Here is a 15,982-nt window from a genome sequence, read left to right as displayed (position 1 = left end):
GTATTTAAAAAAATCCTGAATTATAATTACGAATAAAATTTGCAAATTTATTTGTAAAATAAATTATTTGCATATATTACACCCACACCCCCCCCCCCCCCCCCCCCCCGTTTTTCATTACAACAATTTCAACTGTGCTCTTCGGTATCATGTTCAAAAATCAATTATGAATAGCAAAAATCTTGGAAAAATGAATGATCGGCAAAATTTGTCTTTTTGTTTTTTTATTTGCTTTGATTTTCATTTTTTTCACTGTATTTTTGTTGATATTTTGGGGGACTGAAAAATTGCCTTTTCCATGTAGTACGGAGGATTCTTTGTTCTAAAATTATGTGAGATTTTTCTTTTTTCTGTAGTGCAGAAAACTGGGACCACAGCTTTGATGTACAGTGCGTCCCAGAATAAACGAAACCGAGATTTAGCGATGATTTATCATAACTTAATCATAAACACATTATACAAATGACCTATCAATCAATGTAAAGCTTAGAATCTCCTCTTTCATCTGATATTACTTAGATTATTTTTCATTCACGCATGAGTGAGCAAAAACAATTTGAATAAAGGATACCAAAAACTCATTTGGCGGGGGGTATCTGAATTTCAAACAGATAATCACATGCCTAAAAAGTTCAATATCTGCTCTTTCATTTGATACCTTAATCACAAAAAATGGTCCAGAAGTAAAAAAGTTATGATCCCTTGAAACAATGCTTGTATTTCCATAATTTCAATAAATAAACGTGTTTTCACCGGTTTACCACTAAGCTATCGAACGGTATAACAAAAGACTAAATGCATGGCTGATCGTCAACAAAACGGAGCGTCGAGTGAGTCTGGACGCTAGCCTGTAAAACATCTTAATTTCATGAATTTATTGAAAATCAAGCCTTGTTTCAAATAACCAGAACTTTCTTATTTCTTGACCATTTTCTGTGATTAAGGTATCAAATAAAAGAGCAGATATTGAACTTTTTAGTCATGTGACTTTCTTTTTGAAATTCAGATACGCCCCGCCAAATGAATTTTTGGCATCCTTTCTTCGAATTGTTTTTGCTCACTCATGCGTGAATGAGGAATAATCTAATTGGTATCAGATGAAAGAGGAGATTCTAAGCTTTACGCTGGTAGGTCATTTGTCTATTGTATTTATGATTAAGTTATAATAAATCATCGCTAAATCTCGGTTTCGCTTTTTCTGGGACGCACTGTATATCATTTAAACAAGCATTTACTCCATCCTGACTTCTAACCAACTCCGTCATCATTTAAACAAGCATTTACTCCATCCTGACTTCTAACCAACTCCGTCTAACACTACCAGGGTCCTTTAACACAATCGCTTGCGATACAACCTATGCTGTGCTGTTTTATGATAAAGTTCAACTATGTAGCAATGTGGATTTATGAATGGGCATTATAGAGGTGCTGTCCAAACCAAATATGCAGTTGTTTCACATCCATGCAGCTTTGGAATATAGACGACATTTTGTCAGTATTAAGATGTTTTTTTTAATTGAAGAAAAGGTACAATCCCGGTATATGGTATTTTTTTTTACATATGCAATGGCCATTAATGTTGCCATGGAAGAGTTCAGCCAATCGCACAGAACAGAGAGTATATTTTGTGTTCGTAAGTTCAGTCACTATGCCTGGTTAACTTGGACATACAATGTTTCCTATGTAATAGGTTATATACCAACTTGGGGTCATATCAAGGGCCCGTTTCATAAAGGACTTGCAACTGTTGTAACTTGGCCATTATGCAAACGACCATGGTAACCTTGATTCTGATTGGCTGCTGAGCCCTGTTACCATGGTAGTTGCCATTATGGCAAAGTTACAACAGTTGCAAGTCCTTTATGAAACAGGCCCCAGGACTGAGCGTAACAAAAACTTGAAATTTGATGCTCAGTCCCTTTTTTGTAATTTCTTGTACAAGATACCTTGTCTAGAAACTTCAATCTTTCGCACAAATTATTTCATTTCAGCTTAACATGTCGCGTGTTAATGGTACTCAAAGGTTTAACGTGAGAAGAAAAAATTAATCCATGTGAAACACACGAGTATTAAAGTTTAGCACACATTTGTGCTATCCACGTTTCTTTTTTACAATTTTGTGTGTCATGTTTGTTTCATTTTCAGAAGTTATTATTTTGTGTCATATATATATGATTGGTTTGATTGTTCTATGAAATTTCTGTTGTCCACTGACAAAAGGAACTTTTTATTTCCTTAATTTGTCATATTTCTGTATGCTCTATATGATGCTAAAGGTATTGAATTCTCACATCTCCAAAATTTTGAAAGATGTTTCAGAAGCAAGTCGCTGTATATATTTACACATAAATCAATTGTCCTAATTTGATAAGAAACTCATTCCACGGAGATGCTTCTATGTCAGGGAAAGGCAGATTTTCTCCAAGAGTCCACTTGTTAAAGGACAAGTCCACCCCAACAAAAAATTGATTTGAATATAAAGAGAAAAATCCAACAAGCACAGCACTGAAAATTTCATCAAAATCGGATGTAAAATAAGAGTTATGACATTTTAAAGTTTCGCTTAATTTCACAAAACAGTTATATGCACATCCTGGTTGGTATGCAAATGAGGAGAGTAATGACGTCATCCACTCACTATTTCTTTTGTATTTTATTATATGACATATTCTAATTTTCTCCTCATTGTCAAGTGATACAACGATTAATTCCTCCCTGAACATGTGGAATTAGCATTGTTTAATGCTATATGATTCAGTAAAGTCGGTCCCTATGGTCAAATCTGTAAAAATGAAATATTGTATAATTCAAACAATAAAAAATAAAAGAAATAGTGAGTGATGGACGTCATCGACTGACTCATTTGCATGTCACTGATTTGTGCATATCACTGTTTTGTGAAAATTTGGGAAACTTTAAAATGTCATAACTTATTTTCCATCCGATTTTGATGAAATTTTCAGCGTTATGCTAGTTTGATTTTTCTCTATTTATTCAAATCAACATTTTGCTGGGGTGGACTAGATGGAACTGCAAACGTAACTTTAACCTCAATCCTCATCTTCACATAATTCTGAACCTGCATCCATTCAAGGCAAGTCATCAAACATTATTAGAGAATAAGAGAAACAAATGAATGAAATTAGAACAGCTATTCTCAATTACTTTTGTTGAAGCTCAAAATTTCTTGTTGAGAATCTGGACTGCTCCACTATCTAACACGGGAACGAGCTAAATTTTGTGGTGTGTGTGTGGGGGGGAATACGTACAGGACCACCTGAAACCTTTTAAATGGCCGAGAGGGGTTCTAAATCAACAGAAGATATCAGAATACCAACATACTACACAATTTGTCTTTTTTTAATAAGTGACTTGCTCAAATTAATGTTATGTTTCTGTATTTGTTCTTGATGAGGTTCGTGCTTGAAAAGCAAACCGGGTATGGTGATCAGTGGTAGAGCGTCAGTCACATGAACAAAAAATATATAGGAATGGAAACTTCTGCCCCTTGCTTGGTGCTCAGCATTTAGATTGGAGAAGGGTAGTAATAACATATACATGGAAATGCAGGGCCTGCAGTAGTTCCCTTACCGAAAAGGCTACCCTGAGGAAATAAAACGTATATATGATTATTATCATACTATTGATCCTCCATAATAGGGGTTATCGAATGCTAGGTTACACAAAATCAGAGGAAATCAATAAGCATTTAAATTGAGTTTTTATTTTCCCTTTGTAATAAAATGATCAAACCTCAATTCCAGATTAATAGTTTATCAAACTTTATTTTCTCATGTTTTTTTCTTTTTCTATGCCGGCTCCGACGCGCCACACTGCAAGGGTCGGTGCGCCACAAGTGGCGTGCGCGCCACCATTTGAGAATCCCTGAATTAGAATTTCAAAAATGCAATTCCAGAGTGAAATTTTAAGTTTCATCCAAGGCCATGCCCTAGTCTGCTGCGCAAACCCTTCACACGAGTTGAATTTTACACAGTGCACCCCCCCCCCCCCACATGGATCTGCCCTTTAACTCTCTACAACCAGGCGGCGAGTGGTTAATGAATGACAACAATTCTCGCAATATAAACATCTAGAATAGACAAATCTCACAACGCACTGGGGATTTTCTCTTCTTTCCACAAGACGTACATAACTTTGAAATTCAACAAAAGAGGCAGGACAACTGTGTGATTTTTTTTTATTATATTTACATATATTCATTATGTTTACCATCAAACTAAATATGGTAAATAAAAGGCTACAATGAAACATTGATATGAATTACCATTTTCAGGAAAGTAAATGAATTCAATCAAATCGATTTTGAATTAGCCAACCAATCTTTCTTGATCAATCCCATATAATCGTCTGTTTACTCAATTTGTTCCACCATATACAACATTATCAGATAAAATAGAGCTTAGAAAGTTCACAACCTTTTTTTTATAAGATTTTTTTTCTCTCAAGTAGTATTTTTTAAGCAATAGGATGGAAGCAAGTACTAGAAGTGAATTTGCATTCAAATACAACAGCAAACATGAAAAAAAAAAAAATAGTGCACACATAAAAATGAAAAATATGACCGACGTGAGAAGTGGCTCTAGCAAATGCCAGAACAAATGAACTAGAATTTTACTAGAATTTTTAGAGCACAAATAGAAGCGTGTAGTCATGAGATGTGGAAACTGACATTAATGGATGATGGAAAAAGAAAAAAGCAAAACATTTTCCATCTCATATTACATCCACGACCCTGGTTTGAAATGAAGTTTGATGAAATCTGAGAAAGGCACACACATGAAAAACTATTTTATGAACACAGATTGATTAAACACAGATGAACAATTCTAACCTACTTTTCAACTATGTTCAAATGAAAGTTACAATAGATGACCAGTGGTCTGTTTCATAAAACTAAAAGCTACTGAAATCCTTCAATCTGATTGGCTTATAGTACATTTCTTATAGAAATGATGCATTTGTTATTATAACATGTCTTTGTGAAACAGGACCCGGCTTTGATAAAAAGGATTCACACAACAATGAAAATTGCTATTAGCATCAAATTCTAGTGTGCTTTTGTTCATTTCTATATCAACTCTTCTTTTAAGACTCATTTGAAGAAAATGTCAATTTGGGTAACGATCTCAAAATGAGTTCGAACAGAATCAAATGAAATGACCACCTAAGTGTTTGCATGTATAAATAAAAAAATTATGTGCCAAATGGCTCTGGAAGAAAATGTGTACATGTAATTGCTTAGAAATGCGCAAAATAAGCATGGAATTCTACCAAATGCCAGGGTTTTTTCCATGTCATTCTCTTACAGTCATCAGAAATAATTTTTGTGTGTGTGTGTGTGTCAAACCTCTACCGGTACTTCAAAAATTGAATCTTAAATATAATACAATACTTCATTTGTTATTGTGTTAGAAATGAATTTTCTTGCCTCAACAAAATTGCTCATTATTGCCAAGCATTACTGGCTAGTGGCTACAAAGTTTTAGGCGCTATACTAAACAAGTATAATCATAATTCTTATTACTCTCGGGCATAAATGTGAGATAACTGCCACATATACAATGTATCAGTGAATATCACATACACCATTGCACAGTATAAAATATATGTATGAAAGTGGAAGGAGAAATATCACAGAGAATAAAGTTTAATAAAGAGTAATAAATGATGTCAGCACAAGGTATCAAAGAAAACAGAATAATGGGTAATTAACAGATAAACCATGATCTGATGTTGAAATAGAAACAATGAATTCATATGAATTGATAAACAAACCTTATCAATCATTCCTAATTATTATATCATATATAAGTCACGAGTCCAGTCTTATTTGTGTCCAACTTTTTCTGCATTTTTTTTTCCTGTTTTTTTTTTTTACTACACATACTTTCCAACAGTGCATAAAGACAACTCATTTTCATTTTTAAAGCAATTACATTTCAAACAAACAATATGTGATCACTTTTTTCTTCAAAAATATATTCCCCATACATGATAAAGGATTTAAAATGTTAAAACGGATAAGAGAAAAACTATACTATACTCAAACATCAAAAAAATCTCCAACTTGCCATCCAAAGAAACGTATGGTAAAATCATTCCCAGAAAAGCATATTTACAGAAAAATACAAGTCTTGTAAATTAGGAAGATGTAAAAAGTTCAAAATACTTCTTTAAGAATTCAATATATAATCAATCATGCAAGGCAAATGTTCATACATCACTCCATTGTAGTTTTTTTTCCTCATAAATTCTTCTCTCACTTTGTGGATAAAATACTGTCAAATATTCCGCACCTACATGTACACTAACAAGTAAATTGGTTGCAGGTATTCAAACCATAACATAATTTCTAAACGAATAATTACATAATTTAGACATTCTGCATTATATACACTATGCACATCATATTTCGAATCATCCCTCTTTTTGTTAAGTTTTTTTATATTTTCATATTTTTTTGTGGTTCCCTTACCTGTTAAAAATTTGAACTTCATAAAGAGAAAAAGAAAATCATCAAATATGCTGATATTTTACCTTTATATCTGCAGCCTTATGCAACAAGGCAAATTAATTTTTAGTTTTACTTAAAACACCCCAATAAAGATACTTATCAAAGCTGAAATGGATGAAATATTGGGCCAAAAAAAAAATGAAATGTAGAATTAAAAAGCCCCTCCTTTCATTTATTTCTCTTGAATATATATCACGTGCATTTTTTTGGGAAAAATCTCATTAGAATATCAAAATTATTAATTTAGAAGGACTTCTTTTGAGGTGCTTTAACCTCTAGATGAAATAGACACACAACCATTTATAGGTTATTTTTTACCAAAATCAATTTAAAAACAGGGTTTGACTTTCATATCTATTCCTAAAAAAAAAAGCTGTAAATTTTCTACAGCTAGAGGATTTTAACATGAAATTTTAACATAACTATGCTATTTTGCAGGCTCATTATTAAAAGAAATAATATATTATTGCATAAAATGTTAAAATGCAAAATTTAATCTGGATATAATACCCATTTAAAATGAAAAAAAGTTTGTAAATTTGTGAACATAATGACCAATTAACTTCAAACTCCTTCCCCACTACTCAACTCTAAAATCAAAGAATTTCTGATTTCGATGAGATGAAAATAAGATATGCATCTATGAATACCAGTAAGAAGACCTCAAGCAAGTAAAAGCTTTCAAAAGTTAAAATACCATGAAAATGAAAGCATATTATATGAAAACTCGAGTCTGTAAAAGCTAGACACTACAAAAATATTGTACTACAAGTGTTCAAGGGAATGTTTTAACGTGATATAAGTTTTCAAGACATTTAAGCAATTGGCTAATATACTTCCACATAGTGGACACATACATGTACTAAGTGCATCTTAGAGGCGTGAACTAAAATTGTCCGATAATATCTCTTTTTTATATGCGTATAAATTTATATTTACAATCACACCCAGAGAAGAAAATTAAACATTATCAAGGCCAGTAAAAAGAAAAGGTAAAGAAACAATACTTTTTGTCATCATACATAGAGACAGCATAAAAATCATGGGTTTTTTGTTTGCATCTGTTATTCTTAAACATGAGATGCAAAGTAGCATATCGCGGCTGGGCTGATAAAACATTGCATCTCAAAATTTAAATATTTTGATGACAGATCAGAATAAGCTGGATTTGAGAGTTAAAACGCGGGTAGCAACCTTCTTTTGTCTGGAAAGAGTTCTTCACAGGTATCAGGAGACTGTTTTCAGACATGAGACTGCCACCATTGCTAGATTTTTTGACTTACAGCCTTCCCAAAAATTTTAAATTTTGAGTTACGAGGTTTTATCAGCCCAGCCACAATATGTCTTATACTACTACCTCTACCATAGTGAGTTTCATCAACAAGAAAATGAGAAGCATGATGACCAATTACAGGAATAAGTTTACAAATATCATAATCATTTATCCGGGTATCTAAAACATTACGACAGAGCTTCAGGTGGTTTTCTTTAAAATTTCTCTGCTTTCTCTATATAAGAATTTTTTTTAATCAAAGATGACCGACTTAATTTTTCTTTCATTAGTCTTTTAGTAACTGAAAAACTGCTTCAAAATAAAATACCATAATTTTTAAGTCCACCTGAAAAAATGTATGTGTATAGTGCTTGAATATAATTGTAATATACTGTAAGAATTTCATTAAAAACTGACCTATTATTATTCAATGGTGTTCTGTGTCTTATTTGAATGGTAAAAGGGAGATTGGTTTAATTGTCCAGTAGCTTGACTATTCCTTTCGTTAAAAAAACATGATTTTGAAGTAAAAATACTTTTGAAAACAAAATTAGTCAAGGTATTGGGCAAATTTCTTTAAACTAATTTCCATTCAACCATTGAGATCAATCACACTATCGACACCAAAATATAATAGGCCGAATTTAAAGAAACTATAGCAGTATAATACAATGATATACATGTGCCATACACACAAAGTTTCAGGAGGTGGTCTTAAACTTTTGCAAATGGTGGCAATACCCTACAGCATTTGAGACTAGGAACAAATGAGAATTTTTCTACTATATCCATTCTCAGGTTTAATCACATTTTATCAAAAATATATTGACATATGCTTTATCTTAGAGGCACCTTATCAAAATCCTGTGCTGGGCCTTTCTAGCGGGAATCCTGCAAGCAGCTCTTCATCGCTAATCCTTGCACTTCATCATCGACATAACAATGGGAAATGCAGGAAAGTCACAGTGAAAGATGCTTAGTGCCTTCAAGGTGGGATTCCAGCCTTAGGACATGGGCATGGCGCAGACTTTTTTGTGTATAAGTGTCATTTCAATATATCTAATCTTCAAACTTTTATCCGACAATTCTGAGCATCACCATGGTCATGGAACACAAAGCTCCTGGATTGATCGTACGGTTACATAGGATTAATCATTATGATTGTTTCCATCATTACGAACAAGCAATCTAACAAATCGAATGTTCCATCAATCTAAGCTTTGTGTCATGAAAATAATGTGGCTTGAGTTCGCGCAAAGATGCCAATACACATGTGTGTAACACATTTTTTCACATACGACCGCGCAGAGGTCCGCATCCCCCCAAATACAATCTGACCAATATGGTGATGTGTAACATGCCACACTCATCTAAGAACTTAAAAGGAACTTTGAGTCACATCTAAACTCTTCTCGACCACTGCCATACATTTTTAAAAACATGTTACATAACTATTAAGATAGAAGCAAGTAAAAATATTGTGAACTGAACACGAAATGCAGCATAATAAAAGTCTACAAATAGATAAATATATATTGACGGACAATGTCAAGGACAAAACAAATATAATTACTTATACTTGTGCTTAAGAAAGTACTTTTTAGCATATATCAAGAGGGAATAGGGTACTAATATAAAAAGTCAATTTCAACTGAGAACTTGATCATATCAACTACAAAATTTGGCAGCCCTAAAGAGGGTGGAAGTTGAACAGACCTTAAACAGAACCCGATCTCATTTACTAAATCTATTTTGATCAAAACCACTCAATTCGATCCACTTGAAAGGATAGATAAAAGACATTCCTGAAAACCATCCCCCCCCCCAAACAAACAGTGTCACTTATTGCTGTTGGAAATCTACATTTGTTATATCATTTCAGAAATAACTTTGCACCATCTCGCGATTAAGAACTGGTTCTGGCACCGGTTTCAAACAGTTACAACTATGGCTACTTTGCCATTATGGTAACTACCATGGTAACGGGGCTCAACAGTCAATTACCGGTACAATAAAAGTTTCCATGGTAGACACTATAGTGGTAAAATTACCATAGCTGTAAATCTTTATGAAAGGCCCCTGTTTCATGAGACCTGTGATTTCAGTAACTTTGTGGTTATGGTTATTGTCCTGGCAACCTGGTGGAGTCCGATTTGCTGCTCAGCCATGCTGCCATACTGGTTGCCATAAAAAGGGCAAAGAACTATATTCACACATCCTTCAAGAACAGGGACCCTGAGGAAAACACCCAACATATTTTGACTCCAATAGGGGGCGATACAGAGGTGCTAACTATTTTTGGCAAACATAAGGTTACAAGCATTCCAAGGATTCATTAGAATGAGCAGGGTCATATGCATTCATTCCATCATTATGGTAAGGCTTGAAAGAAGAAGACAGTTACACCATGTAAGCAACATCCAAGAATTATACTAGGTAACACGTCTTGCTAATCATTCCGTTTATTCCAATGAAAATCGACAGTGAAGTAAGAAAAATAGAAGCTAGCCCCAAGCTAAAGAACAGAGCAGTATCTCTCGAGATACCATGAGGTGTTTCATAGAGATTAGTGATTGATCGCCATTCTGACTTTAATGATTTATTACAATGGTCATTGTGTACAATCAAGCGTGGGAATAAGACGTATGATCAATCGCTAAACTTTGTGTTAGGAGCCAAATCTCACCAGGCGTTGGGCTACCATTAATGTGATTTAGACCATTGTTGTACACTCACATCGGGTTTAGAGACGGGGAAAGGCATCTATATTGTGCTTCTAAGTTCTAACGCCAGCACTAACACAAAACTTGGAACCACCGAACTATAGAGAGGGTGTCATGGCAACTGTTAAACATCGTAGGAAGGAAAACACCGAACGCCTCCTAACTCATGGTGATGCCCGACTGGTCAGTATAGCCAGGGTATAAATTCATGGAAGCAGATGACCTCCTGACCAGTAATGATACAATGATCCATAGAGGGGCTTGATGCTCTTCGATATCCATGGCGGAAAAACTCAATATCTGCGATGATTCATTCCCAGATACCTAGTTTTCGTGTAGGTTTACAACACAGCGCTATGAAATCGAGCACGTTATCCTTAGAAATCCTTAGTAATCCGTGGTTGAGGACAGCAAGTTGCACAACTGGTCCAAGAGTTGATGCCTTCCGGGCCCAAACCCCATGCAAACTGAATGACTCCACTTCAGAGTGTCTGTTCCTACCAACAAGCATGCCACAGACGATTCACAATGCTGCAAGCTCAATGGCCCATCAAATCACAAATGGCATAATCCACATCCCTCAATGACAACATGGCCATCTAGATGCTTTACTGCTGTGTAACAATGTTCTAGTACCATACGAAGCATTTGAATCCTGCAGGGGGGTCGAGAAGAGGCATTCATTCTTCCGCTCCCCCGACAGCACCCTGAGATTCCAGATTGCTCTGCTGTTCTGATTGGTCGGATGTGGACTGTTGTCTACTTCGACTGGACTTGGACTTCTTGGCGTCCCCGGATCCACCGGACTTCTTGTTCTCACTGATAGGGGGCTGCAAAGGACAATATAGAAAACAGTACACATGTGATTTTAAATAGAGCAGAGTCTGCTCAACTTAACCTTCTAGAAGTTGAATAATTGCCAAAGTAAAAAAAAATTTCATGTAAGATTATACGAAACATGGGTTATTTAAATCATTTCATCCAAACCCAACCGATTTCTGTGGTCCTCACGGCGGATAAATCTGTTTTGGGGTATTTGTGGTACATCAATAACAAGTTTTCGCTCAGCAACACAGAATGAATCCTACAACGCAGGAATACATTGAAAATGCAAATCTTCATCCAGGATCGGTTTGTTGACCCCCCCCCCCCCCCGGAAGATATGATAGATATAGTTGTCTTTATTTGCTAAGATAGTCATCCTCATTCTATACCGCCTTGCCTCACTCAGTGTACTCTGTACTTAATTTGTTGTCATACATGCATGCTTTTGTTTGTTTTCAATCTTCGCCACTACTTTCTTCATCTTTCAGGCCCAATCCTCTCTGTACTTTCTACCTATATCTCCTTTTAATTACCCTTTCCCCTTACTCACCTTTTCTCTGTCTGTCTCCCTATGCCGTCTTTATCCTTCCCCATCTTTTTTTTCTAATACTTTTCATTCATGCATGTACAATGTGCCTCATTGTAGTGGTTAGAATTTGCATACTTAATATTTATTATGTTCAATACAATGTATGATTTTATTTACTTTCAACAATTTATTTCCTTGTATTATAATAAGAAGTACTAGTAATTTTATATCATTTCATGTTTGTATTTGAGTATTATTCTATTGTTGTAAATTGTACACATGTTTTTATTCAGCCTTTGGCTGCGAGGCATGTTTTTGATAAACCATTATTGAATTGAATTGAATTGAATGTTTCTGAGCTGACTAGAAATCACAAATATCCAGAGTCCAGAGTGAGACGAAGCTGCCATTTCAATTCAATGACCCTCGACAAAGAGTTCTTTGTCATGAAGGGCATTTGACAACAGATACTCTATGTTCTAGAAAGCATCTGCGTAGCTGTTGCGTAATCTCCCTATTCATCACAAAAGGGTCACCAGCTGTTCTGAAAATCATGCATAACTAACATTTTGAAGAAATTTTATCAAGATAGGACACAAGATGCAGAGAAACTGCCAAGAACAGAGCAAGCATACATACCTCCACCCTGAAGTCTTCAAGTGTCCTGTACTTCTTGAGTGCTTCAGAGAGCTCGGGCAAGGTAGTCAGCTCTCTCAATCGGGAATACTTCAGGTAAGCCCAGAACTTCTCAAGACCATACAGTTGCCCTACATAGTAATCATTCAATGTCATAGTATTATAATATCATCAATATCATATCAATATCATAATAATATTTAGCTCTTTGACTCTATCTCATAATAATTGAAGAAAAAATGACCTAATGAATGCATAACTAGCCCCATCGAAGTAAATGTATTATTTGCCCCATTTAGTCAATAATACATTGATTTCCATAATTGTCGCAGGAAATGTTGAGGGGGTGATTCACCCGGCCAACTTAGAGTCCATACCCAGTATAAATGTAGCAAATTCCATTAAGTGAAATATAGCAATGCTTTGAGACATACCCGATTCGTAATCCCGTAATGTCTCCGTCTGGAAGTCCTGATAGATATCTGGCCTAAACTTGACCTCCAGACCATAACTGAAATACCTAAAGAGACACTCTAGTCCGTAACGGTAGCCCTGCATCGAGTCCTCCACGGCAAGGTTCTTGAACTCGTCGTACATCTTCTTGTTGAAGTTCGTTCGGAGGAAGAACGACCAGAAGCGGAAGAGGGTGTTCATTTCCTGAGACTTGCCGATTCCGAGCTTCTTGCGGTCTGAGGGAATAAAAAGGGAATTCAATGAAGACTTTAGAAGAGATATAGACATTACATTGAAGCTCAAGTTACAAGACTTAATTTGAGAATTAAACAAGAATCAGTTCCATCACTGTTCAATGAGAAGAAATCATAGCAAAATGGATGTAGAGTACGAACAAAATGGATGGATTTTCAACTGCATGAAGTAGAAATGAATGCCTACGCCATTACCAAATCTGAAACACACTGCACACTCATTAAAAAAAAAAAAATACACAGATATTGATGCATGGGACTACTGTAACACACAAATGATCTCCTGGAGAAGTGTCAGCCAGTCCCCTAGATAAATATTTGCCAAACAATGAGGGTCAATCGTCTATGATATCATGAACAGAACTTGAAACCTTACATGTCAGTTTTAGCTTAGCAAACTAATACTTTTTAAGACACTTTTGATGGTACAATGAAGGTCAATTTATGATATTTTCTCTCAATATCATGAACAGAACTTGAAACCCAAGGTTTTTTTTTATCAAGGTTGGGAAAACTTAAAAATACCTTTGAGACACTTTTGATGGTACTTGTGGTAAGCATGCTGAGTGAAGTTATTATCTTTGAGGAGCTCATGGGAAGGATGCTCAAACTTGGGGAAGTTGAGTGGGGTTCCATAGCTGGTGCTGATAGGTGCACCCTCTGACGGTGAACTGAAAGAGAAAACAAAGAAAGCATTACCACTGTTAAAAGCTACTCAAAATTTCCATATTGAACACTCGAATAGTAATGAGATGAGCGTAGGTGGATTCTTAACACTTAAAACTTGTTAAGTTTCGTCAAACTCACCAATTGAATTTTTTGAAAAGCTTGAATTCACAGGGACTAATTTTGCCTGGTATCGCATCGCAATTTGCTCCACTTTTTTTTTTAAAGACTGCTACACAAAAAGTTGTTTGTGAAAAAGCACCCCAGAGAAGAAAGTCTCCTTGTGGTTACGTGTATTGATCAAGCCATGCATTCTCCTCGGTCTAACACCACACCTTCAAGGCTCTACCCAGGTGGGGATGCTTTGTCTCGATTAACCAAATTGGCCCTCCCCCAGACAAAATTTGTAATTAACTCTTTGTGTGCTGGACCATGAACTCCTCTGTGCTGAATTATTTCCAGGGAGGGAAACAATGGATTGTTTGCTGGAGCGTGAACTGCAAAGTGGCACCAAATGTGCATTGGTGCGAAGTAACGCGTGGAAAGGGTTAAAGTGCAGCCATCTTATATTGCATATTTTGGAACTAAGTTTTTGAAAACTCAAACAAATGGTCAGAGGTATCATTGTGTGATCACAACTGCGCTTAAAAAGTTATTTTCCTTTTCCTTTTTTTTTAAACAGATGAAGCATGGCTTACCTTGTAGATGCATGCCTGGATCTTGCTATATGTTCTCTTGAATCCAACACCCAACCAACATGGCTCTCGACAGGTGGGTCTTCACTGTGCTTTGTCTTGCGTTTCCTGGGAGTCTAGATGAAAAAAATTTATTAAAAATATGGTTTAAACATTTGAATGAGCAATATCAGCATACCTGTCAACCTTAACCCTAAAATGGCAGGGGGGGGGTTGAATCAACCCCCCCCTCAACATTTTCTGCGATCATTCCGCCGCGCTAAATTTTTTGACCGCGCCACTCGCAGAGTTTATACTTTTAAGTCTCGCGCATCTTTTGAGATCAAATTTACGACGCCCGGGTACACGGTTCCGAAATTACGCAACATTTTGTAAGTGCATGTCAGACCAAAAATTGTTCCAAAACGTGATTTTGTGTACAAAGTCAATGCAAATTGAGTTTTCTCATCTTATTCATAAAGATATGATTATTTTTACTTTAAACAGCTGAAAGCAATTGATTTTAGCATAATTATGCTTCAAAAAGGTTGTGCAATAAATCTGGTGAAAAAAACAAAGAAAAACAAAAGGTTGAAAAACAAAGAAATATATAAGAAATTCATAAAACAATAAAATACATAAGAAATTGATTTCCAAACCGAAGTTTTTTTCAATTGCCATTGTTAAGAACGCTACAAAGAATATTTCTACCAAAAACTGGCATTCTAGGAGCTTTATTTAGTGAATTAGAGCAAAAAGTATAATTTATGCATAAATTAGCATAATTAATTCATATAAAATAAAATCTCATTATTTTGGAAAATTTTACCATACAGCCTTGTAGATTACATCGCACACTACCAGCTTGCAAACTTTTGCGGCGCTCGCGCGATCGGCGGCCGAGATCTCAGGGGGGGGATTGAATCAACCCCCCCCCCACCCCCCCCCCCCCCCCCGGCCACAGAACAGCCAAAAAAGCCCGGCCTAGTTAGGGTTAACAGCCAAGAAAATGGGAACAAAGAGACCTTATGCTAAAAATTATGACACCATCTCGCCAATCCTGAAGTAGTGACATTGGCTGCCTGTTTAAAAAAGAATCAAGAATCACCTTCAAATTTCTTTTTCTAAGACATCATTCAGTTTATTCTCTCTCCCCACATATCTGCGCAGCTCTACCTCAAAATATCAGCCTACAAATTCATGATATACATAAAAAATATCTGATAAACTCATCAAGAAATGTTTGAATACTGTAAATTTTGAAGTGTGATGTTTTGAAAACGGCCTAAAATTTCTTGTCCGTTCCGTGGAATTTCCCAGAACTAAAGATAAAGAGATGGAATGAAGAGCTCACAAAGTGGATTGCATCACCACAAGACAAGCACCTTTGGCACCATCTTGAGGAGGCCTTCGC

General features: G+C 35.6%; 1 protein-coding gene across 3 annotated transcripts in view; it reads right to left on the bottom strand.

The window, feature by feature from the left end:
* Window positions 1–5,861: 5,861 nt before the first annotated feature.
* Window positions 5,862–15,982, bottom strand: part of LOC129261490 (la-related protein 1-like) — a 28,157-nt gene continuing 18,036 nt past the window's right edge. For all 3 annotated transcript variants that reach the window (XM_064099077.1, XM_064099078.1, XM_064099079.1), the window contains exons 15-19: window positions 14,593–14,705; window positions 13,754–13,899; window positions 12,956–13,210; window positions 12,525–12,652; window positions 5,862–11,361 (exon numbers count right to left, since the gene is read on the bottom strand). In XM_064099077.1, the coding sequence (XP_063955147.1) occupies window positions 11,212–11,361; window positions 12,525–12,652; window positions 12,956–13,210; window positions 13,754–13,899; window positions 14,593–14,705 (792 nt within the window). In that variant the 3' untranslated portion in view covers window positions 5,862–11,211. The remainder of the gene's footprint in view (window positions 11,362–12,524; window positions 12,653–12,955; window positions 13,211–13,753; window positions 13,900–14,592; window positions 14,706–15,982) is intronic.

This window comes from Lytechinus pictus, chromosome 5, assembly GCF_037042905.1.
Source record: "Lytechinus pictus isolate F3 Inbred chromosome 5, Lp3.0, whole genome shotgun sequence".
Lineage (NCBI taxonomy): Eukaryota > Metazoa > Echinodermata > Echinoidea > Temnopleuroida > Toxopneustidae > Lytechinus > Lytechinus pictus.
This window is presented reverse-complemented; position numbering and strand designations above follow the sequence as displayed.